The 26610-nt window shown below is 42.5% G+C and overlaps 1 protein-coding gene across 1 annotated transcript in view; it reads left to right on the top strand.

The window, feature by feature from the left end:
- Positions 1 to 14323: 14323 nt before the first annotated feature.
- LOC120029486 (Na(+)/H(+) exchange regulatory cofactor NHE-RF1-like) overlaps positions 14324 to 26610 on the top strand; it is a 31135-nt gene continuing 18848 nt past the window's right edge. The window contains exon 1 of the mRNA XM_038974726.1: positions 14324 to 15029. Within this exon, the coding sequence (XP_038830654.1) occupies positions 14592 to 15029 (438 nt within the window). The 5' untranslated portion in view covers positions 14324 to 14591. The remainder of the gene's footprint in view (positions 15030 to 26610) is intronic.

Raw genomic sequence — 26610 nt, 5'->3', positions numbered from 1 at the left:
CTTTTCCACTTTGTTTTGGTAGTAACAAATTTAGTGGGGTGGTAATGAATTCAGGTAAATATTTCAAATATGCAATAAAAAACAAAGTGTGTGAATAGTATATGTCTACTTGAGATATGTTGGAAGATGTGTGCTGAAAGTTTAGGAGAAATACGATACAAATTTAAATTGATTTCCAACCCCCAATTTGCAGCACGTCTGTAGAATAGCCCGTATACTGCATTGCTTTTGACCAGGGCCCATAAGGTCTGGTCTGCTTGCTGCAGAAAAACAAACAGGAATCTCTCTTCACCTGAACTAACTTGTGAATGTTTCATGCTAGAGCACAAAAACAGCAAATGTATAATCACATCATTCTCCTTTATCACATCTCGCTCTTATTGGTTACTGAAATCCATTATTACACATTTATACAAAGTTCCAAAGAGTTTATAGTACTCTATTGTACCTGTGTTCATATTGTTTTGTCTCAGTGTTTACATAATGGTTTATGGATGTTTCTCTAGCCTCGTTTACCAGACTCCTGTTACTGTAATCAGGCTCCCAGCTGGTGAACATGTTTATGATATTGTAGCGATCTTCGCTATATGATCCACGTTACATTCCCACCAAGTGGGTTAACCCTATTGGTTGCGATGCGGAGGGTGTTTGCCTTTCACGCCAGAGACCCGGGTTTGTAATGATAATGAGCTCCCTGGTAAGGCCTGACCTTGCAGCCTTAAAATAAGGGGTTATAGCACATGTATAATACCGCTATAGCCACTTGTAAATGACCTTAGTGATGAGATTAGGGTAAACACTATAGATGTTTATATCACATTTGTAAGGTGTTTATGTCCTTACTGTACATGGGTCTTTATATGTACAATATACACTAGGCGTTTATAACACGTCTCCCTGTTAATTACACATGTATAACATGCATAGCCTTCCTGTATAGTGTTGGATGACCCTGCATCAGAGAGGGTATTAATATACATTAGGCGTTTATAATATGTTATCCCTGTTTATAACAATAATATAGAAATTAGCTTTTATCCAAAGCAACTTATAGACTCATAGTCATGCTGCATACATTTTTGCGTATGGGTGGTCCCGGGATTCGAACCGACTATCCTGGAATTGCAAGTGCCATGTCCTACCAACCGAGCTACTTATATCCTTACTGTACAGTGCTGGTTGGCCTGGTAGTTCGACACCCTGCAGCAGAAAGGGTCTTTCCTGTACAAGACCACCAGGAGCATGAGAATCACTACGAAGAACACCAGGCAGGACACTACAGAAATGAGGCAACAAGAACACAGACGTGACTAAGAAGCTTTATAAAACATATCTGGCATTAATGTAAACATATAGGTTATACATGATTCCTTTTAAATGTGTATTTATAAACACATGCAAAACATACATAACCTAAACGATCAACAGTTAGCCAGTCCTGGATCAGAGCAACAGGTTTATGTAGACTGAATATATATGTTCGTGGTTTAGCAGCAGCCTACTTAAGTTTTTGTGACTGCCATCACTCACCGGAGGCCACGATGACCGTTAGCTGATCCGCTGTCAGCGCAGTTGGGACAGTTGTAGACGCAGATGAAGACATCTTGAACGAAAATCAATCAGCATGTAAACCTGTTGCCGCTATGTAAACGGCCCACATAAAAATGTTGGCTTTCATTTGCATGATATTAGGCTACTCCTGTCCAAACCAAGAAGATTAAAATAAATCGATTAGCTTCCTCTTCATTCGAGGACAGAGCCCCATACTGTTGTTAAATCCAGTTAAACTGCAGGATTCTGTTACCTATCTTGCTGCTTCGATTCAGCCTGGTCTCATAGACTAGACGTAACATAGTAAACTTAAATCAGGATACTCAAATTAGTACGATAAACTTTAAAAAATATATTTTATTTTACATTTGAGTCATTTAGCAGACGCTCTTATCCAGAGTGACTTACAATTAGTGTATTCATTTTAAGATAGCTAGGTGAGACAACAACCCATCACAATCGTATCAAGTACATTTCCCTCAACAAAGTATTTATCAGCAAAGTCAGTGCTAGTGGGAAAAGATAGGTGTTAATTATATTATAATTTTTTACAACATTCATTTTTTTTTGGGGGGGGGGGGGTATGGTCACATGAGACAGAAGGTTATTTAAAGGGATAGTTTACCCAAATTCCAAAATTACATGTTTTTAAAAAAAAAGCAGTCTATGGACCAGGTATGACAGCAACCCGTCATTGTAAATAAGAATTTGTTCTTAAAAACTTCTTATGGTTGCAATCCCGTTAACTGGATCGATACGGATCGATATGACAACAGCCAGTGAAAGTGCAGGGCGCCAAACATACATGTCTCATACCATTTTAAAGGTAATCTTGTTGTTAATCCCATCAAAGTGTCCGATTTCAAATAGGCTTTTCAGCGAAAGCACCACAAACGATTATGTTAGGTCACCACCAACTCAAAGAAAAATTCAGCCATTTTTCCAGCCAAAGACAGGAGTCACAAAAAGCACAAATAGAGATAAAATGAATCACTAACCTTTGATGATCTTCATCAGATGACACTCATAGGACTTCATATTACACAATACATATATGTCTTGTTCGATTAAGTTCATATTTATATCCAAAAACCTCCGTTTACATTGGCGCCATGTTCAGAAATGCCTCCAAAATATCCGGAGAAATTGCAGAGAGCCACGTCAAATAACAGAAATACTCATCATAAACTTTGATGAAAGATACATGTTTTACATAGAATTAAAGATACACTTGTTCTTAATGCAACCACTGTGTCAGATTTCAAAAAGCTTTACGGCAAAATACAATATTCAATCATCTGAAAACAGCGTTCAGCCACAAAAGCAAGCCATACAGTTACCCGCCCAAATAGTGCAGTCAACAAAACTCATAAAAAGCATTATAAATCTTCACTTACCTTTGCTGATCTTCATCGGAATGCACTCCCAGGACTCCCACTTCCACAAGAAATGTTCGTTTTTTTCGGTAATGTCCATCATTTATGTCCAAATAGCTATTTTTGTCGTGTGTTTGGTATACAAATCCAACGTCAGGGAAGCGCGTTCACTAAAACCTGACGAAATGTCCAAAAGTTCCGTAACAGTCGATAGAAACATGTCAAACGATGTATTGAATCAATCTTTAGAATGTTTTTAACATAAATCTTGAATAACGTTCCAACCGGAGAATTACATTGACTTCAGATGAGCGATGGAACGGAGCTCCCTCTCATGTGAACGCGCATGGTCAAAGAATGGTCACCTCATGGTAGACCTCACTAATTATCCTCTCATCCGGCCCCCCTTCACAGTAGAGTCATCAGACAAAGTTCTACAGACTGTTGACATCTAGAGGAAGCCGTAGGAAGTGAAAACTCATCCATATCTCGCTGTGATTTCAATGGGAGCTTGGTTAAAAATCTACCAGCCTCAGAATTTCCACTTCCTGTTTGGATTTTTTCTGGCTTTTGCCTGCCATATGAGTTCTGTTATACTCACATACATAATTCAAACAGTTTTAGAAACTTCAGTGTTTTCTATTCAATACTAATAATAATATGCATATATTAGCAACTATGACTGAGGAGCAGGCCGTTTACTCTGGGAACCTCTGTGCACCTTTCATCCAAGCTACTCAATACTGCCCCTGCAGCCATAAGAAGTTAACTGACTTGCCTAGTTAAATAAAGGTTAAATAAAAATAAAATAAATAAATACAAAACGTTACATTACGTCTCTGGAGTTACGTTTACTATGTTACGTCTACCACTCAGTTCAGGCTGTTCGATTCTGCTGCAAGGTTGTTCTTTCCGAATGCCAGAGCGCGCCTAATGAGAGAGAGTATGCTGGGCAGCGTGTGCTCTGTGCTCTCCACAACAAAATACTACCTCGCAAACCTTTGCTAAAAAAATATGTGTTTGGCTATGTTACAGACCTTTCCCGTCTGTAATTTAAGATTTTTTTTTTTACTGAAGATAAAAACTTTTCCAGGTTGTGAATGAGGCGCAGCCTACTGGACACACATGAGATATTTTGGAAATTACACTATATACAGAAGTATGTGGACACCCCTTAAAATTAGTTGCTGACGGGTGTATAAAATTGAGCACACAGCCATGCAATCTCCATAGACCAACAACATGTCCCTGCTGCTATGCAGAATATCAGAAAGAGAATAGGGCCAAGGAGGTCAGAAGAGAACATTGTTTCCATAGGTGAATGTGCATCTAATATGAACCATGTGAAGGGATGGTGTGAGTAATGGGGAACCAATCACGTGTCTCCACAATGTCTGTGCGTCAGTCACCCCTTCCTTGGGCCTTGGGGGAGATTGTCCTCTCCCCATGATCCCTTTTTTTTAGCAAGGTGGAGACTAAGTAACGAAATATGTCCTTTTGTGTTCTTAGTACTGTACAAAACAACACGTTCTTTAGACTGGAGGCCAAGTGCTGGCACAGGATGTGTGGGGTTGACGTTTGGAACCATTGTACGTCATCTCTGAGGTTACAGAGGACACAGGGAACACAGGGGATACAGAGGACACAGGGGGTACAGGGAATACAGGGGGTACAGGGGATACAGGTGAAACAGGGGACACAGGGAATACAGAGGACACAGGGAATACAGAGGACACAGTGAATACAGAGGACACAGGAGAAACAGAGAACTCAGGAGATACAGAGGACACAGGGAATACAGAGAACACAGGGAATACAGAGGACACAGGGGATACAAAGCCACAGGGGATACAGAGGACACAGGGAATACAGGGGACACAGGGGATACAGAGGACACAGGGAATACAGAGGACACAGGGATAACAGGGTACACAGGGATACAGAGGACACAGGGAAAACAGAGGACACAGGGGATACAGAGGACACAGGGAATACAGAGGACACAGGGAATACAGAGGACACAGGGGATACAGAGGACACAGGGGATACAGAGGACAGAGGACACGGGGTACACGGGGATACAGAAGACACAGGGAATACAGAGGACACAGGGGATACAGAGGACAGAGGACACAGGGTACACGGGGATACAGAGGACACAGGGAATACAGAGGACACAGGGAATACAGAGGACACAGGGAATACAGAGGACACAGGGGATACAGAGGACACAGGGGATACAGAGAACTCAGGAGATACAGAGGACACAGGGAATACAGAGGACACAGGGGATACAGAGGACACAGGGGATACAGAGGACACAGGGAATACAGAGGACACAGGGGATACAGAGGACACAGGGAATACAGAGGACACAGGGGATACAGAGGACACAGGGAACACAGGGGGATACAGGATTCAGGGGACACAGAGAACACAGAGGACACAGGGAATACAGCATTTCCGACAGTTAAATGCGACAACAAAACATTATTTATTAAAAACATTGATATATTGATATCGTTTTTGAACGTGATAGCTGTACCTTTAGTTTATGGTTGACACAGCTTGTTTGCCATCAGCCAATCGCCGTTCTCAACGAGTTCAAAGCACATGAACACACACAACTCGTTCCTCCCGGTTTACAAGTAGCATTGTGAGAGTTTCCCACTTGTTATGAATGCAGCCTTAGTTGTGGTCCCGTGACCTCCCTTCTTGTCCTCTGATTGTCTGTTTCTCCCTCTGCACACAAATTACTTAATAAATGTATGTGTCCAAGCACTCGTGTGTATGCTTGTTCCCCCTACCTCACACAAATGACTTAAATGTATCTGTCCAAGCACTCGTGTATGCTTGTTCACCCTACCTCACACAAACACTTGGACACATACATTTAAGTCATTTGTCAGACACTCTTATCCAGAGCGACTTACAGTACTGAGTGTATACATTCTTGTACTTGTCCCCCGTGGAAATCAAACCCACAACCCTAGCGTTGCAACTCTCTGATGCTGGTTATTCCTTCCAGTTAGTGAACAAAAACAAGACGTTCAGATAGTACAAGTGCATTGTGTTGATCTGCGTTGACACTGAGATATTTGGCCTACTTGGATATTTGGCCTTTCTCTTCTCCAATGGTGTGAATCTCTCTTTCCCCTGCAGGCAGACATGGACAGTGAGTGATCAGGAGAGACGAAGGAGACACGCTGGCCAGGGTGAGCAGCACAGTCCATTCTGAACTAAACCATGCTTTGGTGTGAAGAACAGATAGGGAACATTTACGTTTTACGCACATATCTAGATACTCATCTCAAGTTAGGATTCAGCACATTCTAAATTGACTGTCCAATCCTTACCCAAGTTAAATGGTAAGCATTCTGTTGTCCTCTCCTGTGTTTCTCTCCAATGGGTATTCTGTTCCTTTCATGGCCTAGCAAAACTGAAACCTACTTGAAGGTAACTGAAACCTGCTTTAGGGCTCCCGAGTGGCACTGTATCTCAGTGCTAGAGACATCACTACAGACACCCTAGTTCGATTCCAGGCTGTATCACAACCGGCTGTGATTGAGAGTCCCAAAGGGCGGCGCACAATTGGCCCAGTGTCGTCTGGGTTTGGCTGGTGTAGGCCATCATTGTAAAAAATAATTAGTTCTTAAGTGACTTGCCTAGTTAAATAAAAAAAAATAAAAAACAGCTGTTGCCCCTAGTGCCTGGTTTCCATGTCATCTCCTATGTCAAGTACTGATTTGTATCAGGGGTGACCTGGCTGCCCATCTACGGCCTACACAGCAAGGACCTGATTAGCAGTTCAGCTTTGGAGACTTGTGTGAGAATTGGCTTTTTGAGGTTTTTGTATTTATCTTTTACAAGTACAGAAATTCCATAGAGATGTTTTCCCCCTTTCACAAGGGAGACCTGTCTCAAGATTAATTTCCAAATCTAGGCCAAATACACTGTGTCAAAATAAAATTGTATCACATTTTGAGTCATGACTACAATGCAGTGTGATGTATGTGTCACAACGTTGAAAAGGACAGCTTCAAGGTCTTATTTTCTTAGGCTTGATTTTCTCCACATAAGTTGCAAATCAAAGTTCCAGCATGTTCTCAGTTCACATTCTTACTTCAGTGTTGTAATTTGTTATTTTACTTTAAGCTCATGTTCTTTTACTTTTAGCTTTAAAAATCATGCTGGTTAAAACCAGAGACATACAAACGAAACAAAACAAAAAGGGTCACAGGAAGTGATGCAACCCAGGAGGCAGGTGCCCATTTTCTCAAGATCTCCATTTCAGCTTGACCAAACTCGATAAGACATGTGATCTCACCAAACAAAGCCATAACACCTTCTGGCACAACCTGGGATCCACCATGTCCCCAGACTGCATTCACTTGTAGTGGGTGGCTGTCTGCAACAAAAAAAAAGGGGGTTTAAGTTTTCATAATTTTGCTGCTGAAGTTATTTCCAGTTGCCCATTTGAATATGAACTTGTGTATTTTATTCAGAATATAATATGTTATTTACCAAGTCAGTTTATTGTGAGAATGCCAAATGTTGTAGTGACCTATGCTGCATAAAAAGTATAATTTATAACACGTCTTGTACTTTTCTGTCTCTTCACTGTGAATAGTGTGTGTGAGAGAAACAGATAGTGAGAGAGAGCAAGAGAGAGAGAGTTCATAGTTGGTACACACCACCAGAGGGCCTTGTCTTATCATTTATGTTCTGTAATTCGCTGGAAGGCTGAAGACACCTTTCATCATGGTCTAAAGTAAAACAATGAATGTAATGTTATTATATTTAGAATTGTGTGTTACATTGAACTTAGAAGGATTTTATTGTGTGCCTATTTTTTACCAAGAATGTTTTTTATTATTTCAGTTTGGATAAAATCAAACGTGTCTTCTAACATTTGTCTATGGACGAGGATTCATGAAGAAGCTTTGCATCATAGAATTAGAAATTAGAATACAAGAATGAACACAAACCTTGTTGTGATGTTTGTGACTAGAGGGAGTAGCTTACAGCTACGACCGGAAGTGACTTTTCAAAGCAGGTTAGGAGATCATTTTAGCTAACCCTTTTCCTAACCTTAACTTAAATCTCCTAACATGCCATGTTAATTATCCTAGCCTGCTGTGTAAATTTTCCTAACCTCCTACAAAAAAGTAACTTCCGGTCATAGCTGTAGCCTACTACCTCTAGGGGTCAGCAGCATCCCACCCTGCATCCCACTGCTGGCTTGCCTCTGAAGATAAGCAGGGTTGGTCCCTGGATGGGAGACCAGATGCTGCTAGAAGTGGTGTTGGAGGGCCAGTAGGAGACACTCTTTCTTCTGGTCTAAAAAAGTATCCAAATGCCCCAGGGCAGTGATTGGGGAAATTGCCCTGCGTAGGGTGCTGTCTTTCTGATGGGATGTTAAATGGGTGTCCTGACTCTCTGTGGTTATTAAAGATCCCATGGCACTTATCGTAAGAGTAGGGGTGTTAACCCTGGTGTCCTGCCTAAATTATCAATCTGGCTGTCATACCATCATGTCCACGTAATCATCCCCAGTTTCCAATTGGCTCATTCATCACCCCTCCTCTCCCCTGTAACTATTCTCCAGGTTGTTGCTGTAAATGAGAATGTGTTCTCAGTCAACTTACCTGGTAAAATAAATAGTCAGAACCTCTTCTGATGGTATAAAGGTTAGGGAGTTGGTCAACCATGGTGTGCCAGTGCGGTGATAAGACATTGTGTAAAATAATGACTTTGAAGAATTGATCTGCACTGTATGTTTGTTAGCTAGCTAGTCAGTTTTAGACAAATGATTACATACATTTTTCAGATTACCTGCCAATATTTAAACATTCAAACAATGTAGTACATCCACAGCTATAAACTGGCTGAAATCAGTTGATGATTAAGTGATAAGGCCTGAGAAGCTGGTGTTTGGAGGATATATTGGCACGTGTGTTGTTAGGCCTGTGCTAATATATCATCCAAACACCGGCTTCGAGGGAATTATCACTTCTATACAATGGATTACCAACATATTCAAATAATGATTGACATATTTTCATAAAAAATGTTATTTTGGTGAATTTATTCATACTATTTCATCCTTCCACAATATATAATCCCGACACAAATCTAGGGTAGCTACCCAACCCGGCTGGTTGTTTGTTCTATCGGTTCGGTTGCTATAGACGTGCATTTGCATTTGTTTAAGCTGTTTTCTAGTGACATTTCTTTGGATACATCCATAACAAATAGCTAATGAGGCGCGATTTTGCCTGTCATAGAAAATATGCTCACTCATCAGGACAATTTTGTTCAGAGGAGTTAGCCAACAACACAGCTAACACAATCACTTCAAACTGAAGCTGCAAAGACTGCAAACTTGCTGCACTTCATTTCGTTTGACCTTTTTTCAATTGACAATTCTTTGTATATTTCCATAAAAATGATGCCAGCTGATTCATGATTTAGACTAGCTGAGAAACGCTGCCTGCCTGTCTGTCTCGTTCCGACACGTTCATTACTATGGGACAGCTGGAGATCTCATTTGAATACTGAAACAATGTTGCAAATGTCGGAGAGACAGACAGCAATGTTTAAACAAATCTCTGCTGTTGAAAACTAAATGTTAGTCTAAAAGAAATATGAGATATTGTCTAAATGCTTTTTATAGTGGAGATCAAGTTTATAAATTGCCTGGCTGGGCTGATGAGACAGTGGATTGCGCAGTCAGATGGAACAGAGTAAATAGGCATTTTAACACCATTGATTTAACCATTGGTAACTTGTGGAATAGACACCGGCTGGAATGTGGTTTAACCAATCAGCATTCAGGATTAGACCCAGCCGTTTTATTATAGGACTTAAACAAGTTGTATATGCAACAACAACTAATATTGTGTCATATAAAAAATAAATATATATATATACATATTTTAGAGGCTATTTATACAGTATACAACCTCCATAAACTGTATTTATAATTAGGCTTACATGACAATATTTTGACAATAATTCTATTACACAATTTCTGATATATCACATGCATTAAAATCAGGATAATGCCTCTACTGCTATTCATTCCAATTAGACTGGTTTGGATTTCTCCCTGACCAATATGGCTGCAATTTCCTTCCCAACCTGGATCTTAAATGGTTTGTGACATAGCCCTTCTAGTAATTTAATAGGATCTCTATGCTTTGAATTCACATAAATAGCCTAGCAATAAACCCCTTTTCCATTAAAAAAATATTTACATGCTAGAACTGATACACATAAGAAATAATGGCGACAAACGCACTGGAAAAGCATTTAAATCGACTTCAGGCGCACTAGAGCGCATTAGATAAATTCCTTGGTAGAGGTGGTTTTATATTAAGCTAACATATAGAATTGTTTTAAGATGGCCATTCTACGGATCATTTAGCTATTTGACTTTGAATATGAGGACCCCTCATATATATATACACTATCGTTCAAAAGTTTGGAGCCACTTAGCTTTTGCATAATTGCAAAAGGGTTTTCTAATGATTAATTAGCCTTTTAAAATGATAAACTTGGATTAGCTAACACAACGTAACAATGTCCTTGTTTTTTGAAAGAAAAGCAAATTTTTTGTCCATTAAAAAAACATCAAATTGATCAGAAATACAGTGTAGACATTGTTAATGTTGTAAATGACTATTGTAGCTAGAAACGGCTGATGTTTAATGGAATATCTACATAGGCGTACAGAGGCCCATTATCAGCAACCATCACTCCTGTGTTCCAATGGGACGTTGTGTTAGCTAATCCAAGTTTATCATTTTAAAAGGCTAATTAATCATTAGAAAACCCTTTTGCAATTATGTTAGCACAGCTGAAAACTTGTCCTGATTAAAGAAGCAATAAAACGGGCCTTCTTTAGACTAGTTCAGTATCTGGAGCATCAGCATTTGTGGGTTCGATTACAGGCTCAAAATGGCCAGAAACAAAGAACTTTCTTCTGAAACTCGTCAGTCTATTCTTGTTCTGAGAAATGAAGGCTATTCCATGCGAGAAATTGCCAAGAAACTGAAGATCTCGTACAACGCTGTGTACTACTCCCTTCACAGAACAGCGGAAACTGGCTCTAACCAGAATATAAAGAGGAGTGGGAGGCCCCGGTGCACAACTGAGCAAGAGGACAAGAACATTAGAGTGTCTAGTTTGAGAAACAGACACCTAACAATTCCTCAATTGGCAGCTTTATTAAATAGTACCCGCAAAACACCAATCTCAACGTCAACGGTGAAGAGGCGACTCTGGGATGCTGGTCTTCAAGCCACGTACAAGGTTGTGTGTATATATATATACACTGCTCAAAAAAATAAAGGGAACACTTAAACAACACAATGTAACCTCAAGTCAATCACACTTCTGTGAAATCAAACTGTCCACTTAGGAAGCAACACTGATTGACAATAAATTTCACATGCTGTTGTGCTAATGGAATAGACAAAAGGTGGAAATTATAGGCAATTAGCAAGACACCCCCAATAAAGGAGTGATTCTGCAGGTGGTGACCACAGACCACTTCTCAGTTCCTATGCTTCCTGGCTGATGTTTTGGTCACTTTTGAATGCTGGCGGTGCTCTCACTCTAGTGGTAGCATGAGACGGAGTCTACAACCCACACAAGTGGCTCAGGTAGTGCAGCTCATCCAGGATGGCACATCAATGCGAGCTGTGGCAAGAAGGTTTGCTGTGTCTGTCAGCGTAGTGTCCAGAGCATGGAGGCGCTACCAGGAGACAGGCCAGTACATCAGGAGACGTGGAGGAGGCCGTAGGAGGGCAACAACCCAGCAGCAGGACCGCTACCTCCGCCTTTGTGCAAGGAGGAGCACTGCCAGAGCCCTGCAAAATGACCTCCAGCAGGCCACAAATGTGCATGTGTCAGCATATGGTCTCACAAGGGCTCTGAGGATCTCATCTCGGTACCTAATGGCAGTCAGGCTACCTCTGGCGAGCACATGGAGGGCTGTGCGGCCCCACAAAGAAATGCCACCCCACACCATGACTGACCCACCGCCAAACCGGTCATGCTGGAGGATGTTTCAGGCAGCAGAACGTTCTCCACGGCATCTCCAGACTCTGTCACGTCTGTCACATGTGCTCAGTGTGAACCTGCTTTCATCTGTGAAGAGCACAGGGCGCCAGTGGCGAATTTGCCAATCTTGGTGTTCTCTGGCAAATGCCAAACGTCCTGCACGGTGTTGGGCTGTAAGCACGACCCCCACATTTGTGGCCTGCTGGAGGTCATTTTGCAGGGCTCTGGCAGTGCTCCTCCTTGCACAAAGGCGGAGGTAGCGGTCCTGCTGCTGGGTTGTTGCCCTCCTACGGCCTCCTCCACGTCTCCTGATGTACTGGCCTGTCTCCTGGTAGCGCCTCCATGCTCTGGACACTACGCTGACAGACACAGCAAACCTTCTTGCCACAGCTCGCATTGATGTGCCATCCTGGATGAGCTGCACTACCTGAGCCACTTGTGTGGGTTGTAGACTCCGTCTCATGCTACCACTAGAGTGAGAGCACCGCCAGCATTCAAAAGTGACCAAAACATCAGCCAGGAAGCATAGGAACTGAGAAGTGGTCTGTGGTCACCACCTGCAGAATCACTCCTTTATTGGGGGTGTCTTGCTAATTGCCTATAATTTTCACCTTTTGTCTATTCCATTTGCACAACAGCATGTGAAATTTATTGTCAATCAGTGTTGCTTCCTAAGTGGACAGTTTGATTTCACAGAAGTGTGATTGACTTGGAGTTACATTGTGTTGTTTAAGTGTTCCCTTTATTTTTTTGAGCAGTGTATATATATGTGTGTGTGTGTTTATTATTTGATAAAATATTGATTTTACTGCTATTGCCCAAATAAACGCATTGCATAACACATTCATCAATTGCAAAACAGACAGTCAAAAAATAAATCATAAGGGGCAAGTTTTCAAGTGTCAGGTAGCAGAGCTCTACACTGGAGTCATTGCAAATCAAATTGTGCCACTTGTACCCTACCTTGAGCTGCCGCAAACAGATATTTAAATAGCCTATAACTTCAATTTAGGCTATTGCTATTGTAGCCTTGTGTTGTCATGCAATTAATGACCATGTTTAAATTAAATTGGAAGCAATTGTGGTCATGGTCACAGCTCTATCGCAATTGCCGATCAGAATACATTAGATTGATGGTAACAGTAGTCATATTAGGCTACATGTAAACAAAAACAAAACACTGGCTGTTGTTGACAAACATATTCAGTTCATATCCATGGCATATTAATAACATTTGATTGAAATTACGACCCCGTCCTTAGTAGCCAATTCCAGCATTAGCCTAGGTTCAACAGGCGATTGGGCAACACGAGCACTCTTAGCTCTAAATCGTATCGCTATTCACAACACTATTCATGATGAATAAATGAGTCTGTCAATTTGAACTAAGCAAGATGCTAACGCGTTCAGCTTACATTTGACCTACATCTTGCTACTGTAGGCTATCTGAAATGAGATGTAGGACCTATCAAGGGCTAGGCTACTTGTTCTAAACAAAAGCAAACCATGGCAAAGTTTAATTACAATCATAAACCCAGATTTTAGTCAGCAGCCCAGGTCTATTGATAAGTCAATCACGCAAATAGGCCTAGCTATTTGCATTATCCATTCTACGATTTGTAGTCTTAACATCTGGCTCATAATACGGCACAATTGCAAGAAGATAACATTAAGCCAGTTTTTTTTAAACGTTTGTCCAAATGTTTCTTGCACAGAGATTTCGAGATCCTCTGTCCAACTTTCATCACCCAAACTCTGTCAGATTTATCTATAGTTATACACATGCGCAAACGGGATTTATTTACAATCAAAGATAGCATTGGTGGAAAAGGATCAGGGCCCGGTTCCCGATAGCGATGGAATTTATGCATAAAATGGTTTAGGGAAACCGGGCCCTGGAGAGTAAAATAAATGCAAATTATATTTTCCCTTGCGACATACGCAAATTCCTTTAATGTTATATTGGCTCGCAATAATCATTATTTTGACGGAAAACTGAATTTTGAGTTTTACATCGACATTCCTTCCTAATTCGCTCAATGTTATGGAAAAAGGATATGACAGTGTCTCTAGAATCTAGATATGTGACAAGTAATAGCCTAGGCCAGAGCCACCTATTTAGAAATAAATACATGTATGGCTCTGGGGTAGGCAACGACTTTTGTTCAAAGGGAAATTTAAAGGCAGTCCATTGGCTGTCGGATAAACTCAACGACAGCGTTTTCCTAAAGGAGATTACTGATTGGTCTTGTCACCTGTCAGACTAGAACCCTTCACCATCAACTTCAGATCAACTTAAAAAACAAAGCCCCGTTGATTTGAGCACACAAGGAAGAGTACTTTTGTGGGTGTGTCTGACTACGTGCACTCCACAAATAGTTACTAGATCGCAACATAGTTTCGAGGAGGACCTTACCAGAGACGCAAGTGAAATAATACGTTCTGTTTTGACAGAAAGTAAACTGTGAGAGCGACCGGTCGTTCGAAGTTAGTCCGTCAGTTTCATTTCTGAGATTGTTTGTTGTCCACTTTTACTTTCTTTGTTGTGAAGCTTTTGGACGTTATCTGTGAGAATATTTGATCAGCGGTAACATTATGTCAAACCTCCGGCCTAGATGTTGTATTTTAGGAAAGGGTTCGAATGGCTACGGCTTCCATCTGCACGGTGAGAAAGGGAAGACCGGACAGTTTATCCGACTGGTAGAACCAGACTCTCCTGCCGCCACCGCCGGTCTCTTCGCTGGGGACCGACTGACGTTCGTTAACGGGGACAGCGTGGAGGGCGAGAGCCACCAGCAGGTCGTTGCCCGGATACGAGCCACCGTGGGCAGCCTCGAGCTGATCGTGGTAGACGCTGAGACCGCGGAGGTACTGAAGAAGCACAACTTGGAGTGCCGTAAAGAGTATGTCACGGAGGGCATCCCGTTACCGGGCAGCAAGTCGGGCCATGGGGATGCAGCGGAGAGCGAGGCGACTGCTACATCGGAAGAGAACGGAAACTTCTCCCAACAGAGGCTAAGTGTGAGCGCCAAGGTAAAAGGGATTTCCGAAGTTTCCTATCTAGATTCATTTCGCAGAATATTACATTTTATGTAGGCAATTTGCATACGCCTAGTCATATGATGTATTGGAGAGCTGACCAGGGTCAACCACTGTCTGTCAACACATTTGAACAACAATATACATTACCAGTCAAAAGTTTGGACACACCTACTCATTCAAGGGTTTTTCTTTATTTTGACTATTTTCTACATTGTCAAAGTTCTTAATCTTTCGGATTGACTGACCTTCATGTCTTAAAGTAATGATTGCCTGTTGTTTATCTTTGCTTATTTTAGCTGTTCTTGCCATAATATGGACTCTGTCTTTGACCAAATAGGGCTATCTTCTGTATAGTACCCCTACCTTGTCACAACTGATTGGTTCAAACGCATTAAGAAGGAAAGAAATTCCACAAATAAAATTAACAAGGCACACCTGTTAATTTAAATGCCTTTCCTGGTTACTACCTCATGAAGCTGGTTGAGAGAATGCCAAGAGCCTGCAAAGCTGTCAAGGCAAAGGGTGGCTACTTTGAAGAATCTCATATTTTGATTTGTGTAACACTTTTTTGTTTACTACATGATTCCATATGTGTTAGTTCATAGTTGTGATGTTTTCACTATTACATTTCGATGTAGAAAATAGTAAGAAATGAAGAAAAACCCTTGAATGAGTAGGTGTGTCCAAACCTTTGACTGGTACTGTATATGTAGGCTACATCCTACCCTAAACTGCATATGTCATGTTCTAGACATTTGCTGAGACTTGCTTTTGTCTTTAAAAAAAAAAGGGACAAATTGGAATGTTTAACATAATAAATATAAAAAGCATATGCATGATCATAGTAGCAATTGAAAGCGAACACTTTGGATTGGGGAAATTATCAGACCAAATGTTCACCTGACATGACTGAATTCAAACATGACACTGTTGATTTTATGTGCATTTTACATTGACTGTACTTTTCACAGCATTTGTCCATGACGAAAAACTGAAAATACTCTGGATACATTCAGTTACATAATAAGAATATTCTTGGAAAGTTTGGTTTAGGTGCAAAATAAGAAACAATCATTACAAGAGTTTGAGCGTGAGGTCTAACTGGTGTCTCCAAGTGGACACACACCTCTCCAGACTGCGCACAGTTCATACGGAATTTAAATGTACTTTTATGGCTCAAGGAAAGAGCCTTCAACTATAAGGTGCTTTTTTGATCTCTCCTAGCTTTACCGTTGAGGAACTGAAGCAAACACATTTGTGGTTGTTTGTTTGGAACACAGCCCTGCATCCCCACCTTTACACATATACTGTTGTTGTTTAGGCAATCCAGAAACGTTCCATGATAAATAACCACCTGGGTCAGTTGGGCATCATTTTGAAAGCTTATTATATTGCCAACATGACTTGCTAGGTTATAAAATCCAATCATAGTGTTAGGCTTTCAATATGGAAATATGAAGTGCACATTTAGACACAGGTTTGTTGTTGTTTGACATCAAGGCAGTATTTATTATAATCCTTAACATCTCGTCTTTCAGAACACATAGATTCCTCTCGATTTACAGCATTCCCCTTTCTCATGCCCCGTACACATCGTGACATATTTCATTGCGCTGTATGTCATCTTCACGGAGTCTTGCACGGCTACTGAGCGGACAAGTGTAGTGTTTTTAACGCAAGATGGAGGTGAACCTGTCTCGTCAGAGATCGCATTTATTTTGGCAGATCGCAAAATATGACCTTTTCATTAAAGACCGGAGACATATTGTTTCCGGTAATATATAATAAAACATGTTTTGTTTAGTTACTTTTAACTCTACTTGTTACGCTAACTTTATAGCTAGTCAAGCTAGCTTGCAGAACAGCTACATTAGCTAGCTAAAGGCTAGGTTGAAGATACCACTGTAACTAGCAACCTCCACCATAATAATAATATAATCAAAAACAAATGTCATTACCATCACAAATAGATTTAAACGGGAGGCAACAGTCATATAATATTATATATTATTTAACATTACTATTAAAATAGTATTCACTTATAGGAATAGGTCATTGTTTTCAAGTTGCTAGCTGTCCCATAAAGCCATCACCGAAACCAGAGAAGATGAAAATATTTTGTTTTGGTCACTACCTGTTCTTCAACAGACTTTGTCTGTACTGAAGACTACGCAAAGTGTGGGAAAATTCCAAGTGTGCAGTGTCTGACTCTGACAACTGAGCCTTCAACCGCAAGGGGGCAGTGCGATTCCGCTCCGTTGTGGACATCCCCATTGAAATGAATGACATCCGGCGTAACGTAATGTGAACGAGGCATTACACCTTGCCCAAACCGGCTGCGTGCGTGCGCCATCGTGCGCTATCGTGCATAAATTTATTTTGCCCCCCCCCACACCAAACGCGATCACGACATGCAGGTTAAAATATCAAAACAAACTCTGAACCAATGACATTAATTTGGGGACAGGTCGAAAAGCATTAAACATGTATGGTAATTTAGCTAGTTAGCTTGCACTTGCTAGCTAACGTTAATTTGTCCTATTTAGCTAGCTTGCTGTTGCTAGCTAATTTGTCCTGGGATATAAACATTGAGTTGTTATTTTACCTGAAATGCACAAGGATCTCTACTCCGACAATTAATCCACACATAAAACGGGCAACCGAATCGTTTCTAGTCATCTCTCCTTCCAGGCTTTTTCATCGTTTTAAATTATATGGTGATCGCATCTAAACTTTAATATATTACCACGACTACCGGCAAAACAGTTCGTCTTTCTATCACCCACGTGGGTATAACCAATGAGGAGATGGCACGTGTGTACCTGCTTCTATAAACCAATGAGGAGATGGCACGTGGGTACCTGCTTCTATAAACCAATGAGGAGATGGGAGAGGCAGGACTTGCAGCGCGATCTGCCTCAGAAATAGGAACGACATCTATTTTAGCCCCTGGTTTCCCTGACGCTCGTTGGCGCGCGCAAGCAGTGTGGGTGCAATAATTTAATAACATGGATTTCTAAATTTATTTTGCGACGCACGCGACGTGTCCGGTCTGGTCAGCATGTTAGACAACAAAACCAATTTGTAAAAGTAGCTCAATTAGCGGGAGGGATGGGGGCGTCTTTTTGTTGCCGTGGTACACACGTTTAGAACAATATATATATATATATATACACACACACAACTAACTGTGTGTTACTGTACAGCCACTGAGTTCCAATTTAGGCACTTATCAGTTACCAAATCTGCGTTGGTCAAAAGTTGGGGCGGCAGGGTAGCCTAGTGGTTAGAGCGTTGGACTAATAACCGAAAGGTTGCAAGTTCAAATCCCCGAGCTGACAAGGTACAAATCTGACGTTCTGCCCCTTAACCCACTGTTCCTAGGCCATCATTGAAAATAAGAATTTGTTCTTAACTGACTTGCCTAGTTAAATAAAGGTAAAATATAGGGAATGACAGGGACAGTGAGTACAGTAAAGGGCTACAGACAGAACTGAACAGACCACAAACCATCATGTCCTATCGAGCTTGAGACGCCTGTCTGCTTATTGTCTCAACACAACATAGGAAATAAGGCTCATCTAGGATCAGGTCCTCCATGTCATCTTATTCAATATAATATAAAAAGCATTTTAAATGATCCCAGATCAGTACTAGTACTCTGAGATGCTTTCTGAATATGAGCACAAAATGTCTACATTTGTAAGCCAGAGAGCTCCTGGTTTTCACAAGGTCGGAATATCAGGTATTCCTCATTTAATCAGAAAAAAACATTTATCTGAGAAACATACAACATACAGACTCCCTTATATCCCTCTGTAACACACCTCACCAGCCTCATACTGCTGGTTATGAAATACTTTTTCATGTGGTATTTCATCCGTGGGTGTGTAGGGGTTGGTCAGTTCGGGAAAACATGTGCAACGTCTTCATGTAACTTTGTTAGATAGTGCAAGGTCTGCCCTCTGATATATAGCCATTGTGCAACAGCAACACAAATGGAAAATAAAAAATTCTGATCTCTCTCTGCCTCACCTTGATGTGTAGCTAGTGTTTCCCCTGAATTATAGGTTACGTACCAATTGACACACTAGTCATGTAGGGAAACGTGTGGCAATTTGTGACGAACACGAAAGGTCTCCTAAATAGTAGGTCTCAACGAGGGCCTTGAGTGTTTCCTTATCACATGATCTGAACAGGACAAACTCTCTCCGTCCTTTCTCGCTCTCTCCCTGCACCTATCCGGTGTATGTGACGATACAAAATTGTATTATTACTCATTCACTCATTCGGCTTCTTTAGGGAAGGAGTATTTCCTCGTCTGGTCACCATGATTGGTCTGTTTCTGTTTATCGTCTCCGGTCAGATTCTGTCTCTGGTCAGATTCTGTTCCTACCTTAAGAGACTGAGTGGAAAGTGAAACGGTGGTATGTGGGAGTAGTGCACTATGGAGGGAATACAGTGCCATTTGGGATGTAGCTCATGTCTCCCACCACTAATGCACTGCTACCCTTCACTAATCTTCTGGGTTCAAGTGACTGGGGCCACAAAGGCCTCGTCTCTCTCACGGTGCTGCCTGCTAGTGACGGGGGCCACAAAGGCCTCGTCTCTCTCACGGTGCTGCCTGCTAGTGACGGGGGCCACAAAGGTCTTGTCTCTCTCAAGGTGCTGCCTGCTAGTGACGGGGGCCACAGAAAGGCCTCGTCTCTCTCACGGTGCTGCCTGCTTGTGACGGGGGCCACAGAAAGGTCTTGTCTCTCTCAAGGTGCTGCCTGCTAGTGACGGGGGCCACAGAAAGGCCTTGTCTCTCTCACGGTGCTGCCTGCTTGTGACGGGGGCCACAGAAAGGTCTCGTCTCTCTCATGGTGCTGCCTGCTTGTGACGGGGGCCACAGAAAGGTCTCGTCTCTCTCAAGGTGCTGCCTGCTAGTGACGGGGGCCACAGAAAGGCCTCGTCTCTCTCAAGGTGCTGCCTGCTAGTGACGGGGGCCACAGAAAGGCCTTGTCTCTCTCAAGGTGCTGCCTGCTAGTGACGGGGGCCACAGAAAGGCCTCGTCTCTCTCACGGTGCTGCCTGCTAGTGACGGGGGCCACAGAAAGGCCTTGTCTCTTTCAAGGTGCTGCCTGCTAGTGACGGGGGCCACAGAAAGGCCTCGTCTCTCTCACGGTGCTGCCTGCTAGTGACGGGGGCCACAGAAAGGCCTTGTCTCTCTCAAGGTGCTGCCTGCTAGCCTCCTGCATTCCTCCCTGATGGGACACTTGGCAGGACCTGGCTGATACTGGTCTAATATGGGTTACGTCCCAAATGGCACCCTATTGTCTACATGGTGCGCTGCTGATTACCCAGGTGTATAGGGAATATGGTGTCATTTGGGAATCATCCATGGACTGAGAGGCAGGACTTGGCTGGTACTGGTTTGTGTCCAGTAGGGAGAAAGTGCTTTTTGAAATGAGGAGGTATTGCCTTCTGAACTTTTTGCTACGGTTGGGTGTGCCCTACTGAACACAACCATTGTCTAATATGGACTGAGAGCCAGGAAGAGACGGCTCCTCCTGGACTCTCAAGACTTGGCAAGCCCTCAAAGAGCTGCATATAGTCTGGGTAGGCATTTTATTAATTGTTCAGGGGTCTTATAGCTTGAGGGTAGAAGCTGTTAATGAGCTTTTTGGACCTAGACTTGGCGCTCCGGTACCGCTTACTGTGCGGTAGCAGGGAGAACAGTCTATGACTAGGGTAGCTGGAGTCTTTGAACATTTTTTTTGGAACTTCCTCGGACACCGCTTGGTATAGAGGTCCTGGATGGCAGGAAGCTTGGTCCCAGTGATGTACTGGGCCGTACACACTACCCTCTGTAGTGCCTTATGGTCGGATGCCGAGCAGTTACCATACCAGGTAGTGATGCAACTGGTCAGAATGGTCTCTGATGCAGCTGTAGAACTTTTTGATGATCTGGGGACCCATGCCAAATCTTTTCAGTCTCTTGATGGGGAATTGGCATTGTCGTGCCCTCTTCAGGACTGTTTGTGTGTTTGGACCATGATAGTTTGTTGGTGATGTGGACATGAAGGAAATGGAAGCTCTCGACCTGCTCCACTACAGCCCCATCGATGAGAATGGGGGTGTGTTCGGCCCTCCTTTTCCTGTAGTCCACAATCATCTCCTTAGTCTTGATCACGTTGAGGGAGAGGTTGTTGTCCTGGCACCACACTGCCAGGTCTCTGACCTCCTCCCTATAGGCTGTCTCATCGTTGTCGGTGATCAGGCCTACCACTGTTGTTGTCAGCAAACTTAATGATGGTGTTGGAGTCGTGCTTGGACACGCACAGAGACTGAGTGTGTTTATTAATGGTGTCAAGTTGACCACATGGAAATTATGACCAGTAACACCTTGGAGGACCGTCTCCATCTCTCGGTTTCCCTGGAGACCCAAGTGGAAAAGAATGAGGCATTTTCTGTGGTGTGTTTGTCTGGGGAGAAAAGGAGAAAGAGACGGACTGGGCCAGAGAGGAAAGAGAAGAGGACTCTCACGCCTCTCTAAGGAGGCTGAGCCTGAAATACCTTACCCCTTTCTCACCACAAACACTCATAATGATCTCGTACTCAATCAGGTGTGTGTGTGTGTGTGTGTGTGTGTGTGTGTGTGTGTGTGTGTGTGTGTGTGTGTGTGTGTGTGTGTGTGTGTGTGTGTGTGTGTGTGTGTGTGTGTGCGCGCCTGAGGGATTAAACAGCGTTTAGCCTTTTGAAAGGGAAAGACCGGCACTCATTAGTTCTAGTAAGGCCCTGGAAGGCAGACTGTTACACTCAGAGTAGGGTGTCTAACCACTCTGACCAGAATGGGTGAAAACACGCTTTGGTGATTACATTCATATTATAAAATACAAATATGATTGTTATGTTGTGGAGTCTTTCTGGTAACATATTAACTTTATATCTAAAAAGTCTGATTTTGTAACCTAATACATCCGATAATAAGCACAGAGCTCTGATTACATGGTTCTCATCTTCAACGTTGTTTCCGCTGGTCGTAAAAGGCTAAATGAACATGACACAAGCTGAATTAAGTGTAAAAATATGAAAACACTACATGTTTCAATCGATATCCATCTTACCTCTAATGTTTTATGTCCTCCGGATTCGAGGAGAAAGATGACTAGTTTAACAGGAAAGTGAGCCTGTCAGGTAGCTAGTAGCCTTAATTCTCACATAGAATCCAACCTAATTGATGTGATGCAATTTTAGTTTATGTTTTAGGTCCACTTTTTTTCCCCCTCTGGCCTCCATTGATTTAGTCACACTAATTCTGGCCATCCTACAAGTGGTAAAAACTCCAATAACTTTTGAACGGATTATGATAGAGACATGAGGTTTGGCCATTGGTTTTCCTTAAAGGATTATCTATACAGGATTATTCATTTCGAGGATTATTATTATACCCATTGGTCAAAAGATAAGTTTTTGATTGGACACCCTACTCAGATAGCTGTTAAGATGGATTGACCCTGGAAGGCAGAATGTTACACTCAGAGAGCTGTTAAGATGAGTTAGGCTGTTTCACTGTCATCACTTTCTCCCCTTCCTCTTTCTTTGGCCAATAACATGGCCTTATGTCCTAAAATCACGAAGCGATTTACATGTCTTCAACCTCACCCTGAACTTTAACCATTACCCAGTAGCAGTAGGCAATCTCTGGCTACTCTTTTACAGGTATTTACTAGTTATTTTTTCCCTGAAATGTCTTGGTGTCCTTCCTTCATCCTGAGTATACTGCCTCCTCCCAGTGTACGTCACAAATGCCACCCTATTCCCTACATAGTGCTCTACTTTTGACCAGAGCCCTCAAAAGTAGTGCACTCGGCTATATAGGAAATCGGGTGCCATTTGAGACAGCCCCAGTCTGTACTGGAGGACCTTAGTCTCTACCTCAGTCTGATGTCTAACTATCTATATAACCTCTACCTCAGTCTGCCTATAATATAACCTCCACCTCAGTCTGTCTATAATATAACTATATAACCTTGGTGTTAGTTTTAGGCAGCGTCCCAAATTGTACCCTATTACAGTACGTATTTAGTGCACTACTTTTGACCAGGGCCTATCAAGCTCTGGTCAAAAGTAGTACTCTATGGGTATAGCCCTGTTCAATGTGAGATTTCAAAACGGCTCTCATCACATAATCGTGGGTGTCATCATTTGTAATGGACTGTTCTTCTCCATTGATCTGGGTGTAGTGCTATTTGAGTTGACCTTATCCTTATGTAACTACACTTTTTATAACTGCAGTTATAGCAGTTACAGCATTGTTACAACATTGTATTAAAGACAGCTTTGGCGACTACTAAGTATTTTAAAAACCCTTTGGGCTGGATGTATCAATGTGTTCATTTAAGCAATAATGCACCTCGGGTTTGTGGTATATGGCCAATATACCACGGCTAAGGGCTGTTCTTACACACAACACAACGCGGAGTGCCTGGATACAGCCCTTAGCCGTGGTATATTGGCCATATATCACAAACCCCCGAGGTGCCTTATTGCTATTATAAACTGGTTAGCAACGTAATTAGAGCAGTAAAAATAAATGTTTTGTCATACCCGTGGTATACAGTCTCATATAACACGTCATTGGTATATGGAAGGGCCATAGAGTTAGCCAATCAGCATTCAGGGCTCGAACCACCCAGTTTATAAACATGCATAATCTATGAGCAGAATTACTGTCTTACCTCAACTGGCCATGAAATCCTTAGTTTGAAAGCAACTGTTTTTCTTGAAGCTGTGCCATTTCCCCCCCCCCCCCTACATTTTCACCCACGTGGACCAGTCCCCTTGCAATTTGTGTTCAACCAATGAGCTTCAGGCCCTCACCATTTGAGTGACAGCTAGCAAGAGGCAGGCAGAGGGAGAGCAGGGGGGGTGACGTAGTGCACATATTATAGTATGTGACGTAGTACACAGTTTTCAGGGACCATTTTTGGCCCGTGAGGGCTACATTCAGAACTACTGGCTAAAAGTATACAAGGGTACGGGAGAATCTCTGTCAAATGCATTTCCATAATAGCACAAGGAGTCTTAGTGGTAGCCATGGATTTCAATGTGTTGCAGTGAAGTTGAACTTGATTCAGACCCCCGCTTTCCCCACCTCCTCTTAGTCCTGTCTTGTCTTCTATTGCCAAGGCGACACAGATTTGCCACACTGTCTAACCTGTTACCATGGAGATCCTGATTTGGGTCACCATAACTAGTACTCACAAGCCCTTGGATGATCTTGACATCATCTCACAGAGCTCTTTGCTGCTCTGGGTTGTTTACTCAGTGACACACACACATACACACACACACACGCTTGGCTGACTGCCAACATAGTTTGTGAAGATCAATACCTTATGGCTCAAAGTAGGGCTGGGTGATATGGCAAATCAATTATCAGGATATCTATAGATTTTTTTCATTCGATAACGATAGTTATCACGATATTAATCAAATAATGTTTAAAAGGTTCATATCTGCTTCAGACTCAAGAATGCCTAATGCCTGAACAAACCGTAGCCTAGTGGTTAGAGCGCTGGGCCAGTAACCAGCAGGTAGCCTAGTGGTTAGAGCGCTGGGCCAGTAACCAGCAGGTAGCCTAGTGGTTAGAGCGCTGGCCCAGTAACCAGCAGGTAGTCTAGTGGTTAGAGCGCTGGCCCAGTAACCAGCAGGTAGCCTAGTGGTTAGAGCGTTGGGCCAGTAACCAGCAGGTAGCCTAGTGGTTAGAGCGCTGGGCCAGTAACCAGCAGGTAGCCTAGTGGTTAGAGCGTTGGGCCAGTAACCAGCAGGTAGCCTAGTGGTTAGAGCGCTGGGCCAGTAACCAGCAGGTAGCCTAGTGGTTAGAGCGCTGGGCCAGTAACCAGCAGGTAGCCTAGTGGTTAGAGCGCTGGGCCAGTAACCAGCAGGTAGCCTAGTGGTTAGAGCGCTGGGCCAGTAACCAGCAGGTTACCACTTCCAAATTACTGAAACAGTTGAATCATTTTCATGAATAATTTCTTCATTGGAAGCTGCTCCTTCTCCATGGCTCACTGCCACTGTTTTCGCCTACATCACTAATTTAGTGGTTAATAATGGCTCCTCCATCACTCGAGGTGCTAAGTGGTTTTTAGTGGGCGTATACCTCTCCACGTGCATATTGTCACTTCTCCGCACATTCCTGCTGCGTCAGAGGTGAAATGGACTGCTGTACCTAATTATTCTATATCGACATTATCGAAAATGGATCTAAACGTTTTTATATCGTTATTGAGGGAAGTAATTACCTCTAATTAATTATTGATTTATCACCCTAGCTCAAAGCTTTCCTCCCAGGCTGTTGTGTTACTCATATAACAACCTCAAATCATGTGAGTTATATTACTCATTGATTTGTGTAATGGTGTGTTTTGTTATTAAACTTTGAGGCCCCCCATTTAAGACCCTTCTGTTAACCCAGGCTGTCTGACTGGTTCTCCCTCTACTAGAGATAAAGAGAGTGAATACAGCAGTTTAATACATCCGTTTAATGGTGAGGAGGCTGTGAGGTCTTCAACAGCCAGAAAAAACCCCTGTGAACAAACCTGGAAAAAGGACTTCTGATGACAGGGATGAGAACTGCATCTGGCTACTACATGTAATTATGAGAGTGGGGCCTTGTGTGAGTAAGTAAGTGAATTGATTCTCTGTTATGAGCGATGCTTTGTCTCTGAGCTTCAGGCTCTGTATGCTCCTCCTTTGTAATCGTTCAGAACTAACACAGCTAAGTTGAGCTTCTACACTGTGTGTGTGTGTGTCAAGAGGCCTGTGGTTTGCTGGCATAGCTGTGCAGAGTTTCCAGACCCAGTAGAGAGCACAGTAGGTTAGGCCATGGTGTATGTCTTACCATGATGCTTGCTAGAGATGCTTTGGTCCATAGGGGATGCCTTACCTTTGTATCGGACTGTCCAGACTACCGTTTGAGTGGTCAATCTTCATTATATTCTCTACAGGTTGGAAGCAAACTCAGAACCCTGTATAAAGACAATTAGTACCTGAAGAGCCATGTAGCTACCGGTATCTGAGGTTTAGGGTGGTGCTGTATCATCAGTCTGAGGAAACCACGTCCTGTGTGTTGCCATGGCGCCAGACCAGACAGCACTGTCACCGTTGACGACAGTACCAGACTAGAACAACCAGAACAGGAAAGAAAAGATGTGAGACAGCCAGTGTTTGTTCTGCTGGTTGGTAGACGGAGGAGATGGAAGTCATTTATATTGTGTCAGAGAACACAACTCTCTGACTGTGTGGGTAAGCAGATCAGAAATGAGTCACGACAAAGGAAGATTGTTCATGGTTCTAAACAGAAACCTTAAAGGAAGATAAAGTTCATGGCAGTTCATATTATTGTGTCTATCATATAGTAAAACATGTCTATTGAGTTCTTTCATGAAAGCCTGTTTCTCTGGTAAACTTCAGACTTGGTTTCAGAGAGAGACAGAGAGGGAGACTGATGTGAAGCCATGGTAATGTTGTGGTCATGTAGCTCAGCCATGGGGTGTTCTTGTTTGCCGCATTATGTTGTAACTTTT

The sequence above is a fragment of the Salvelinus namaycush genome, chromosome 35, assembly GCF_016432855.1.
Source record: "Salvelinus namaycush isolate Seneca chromosome 35, SaNama_1.0, whole genome shotgun sequence".
Taxonomy (NCBI): domain Eukaryota; kingdom Metazoa; phylum Chordata; class Actinopteri; order Salmoniformes; family Salmonidae; genus Salvelinus; species Salvelinus namaycush.
The sequence above is the reverse complement of the archived record's forward strand: the minus strand, read 5'-3'. Positions and strand labels throughout refer to the sequence as shown.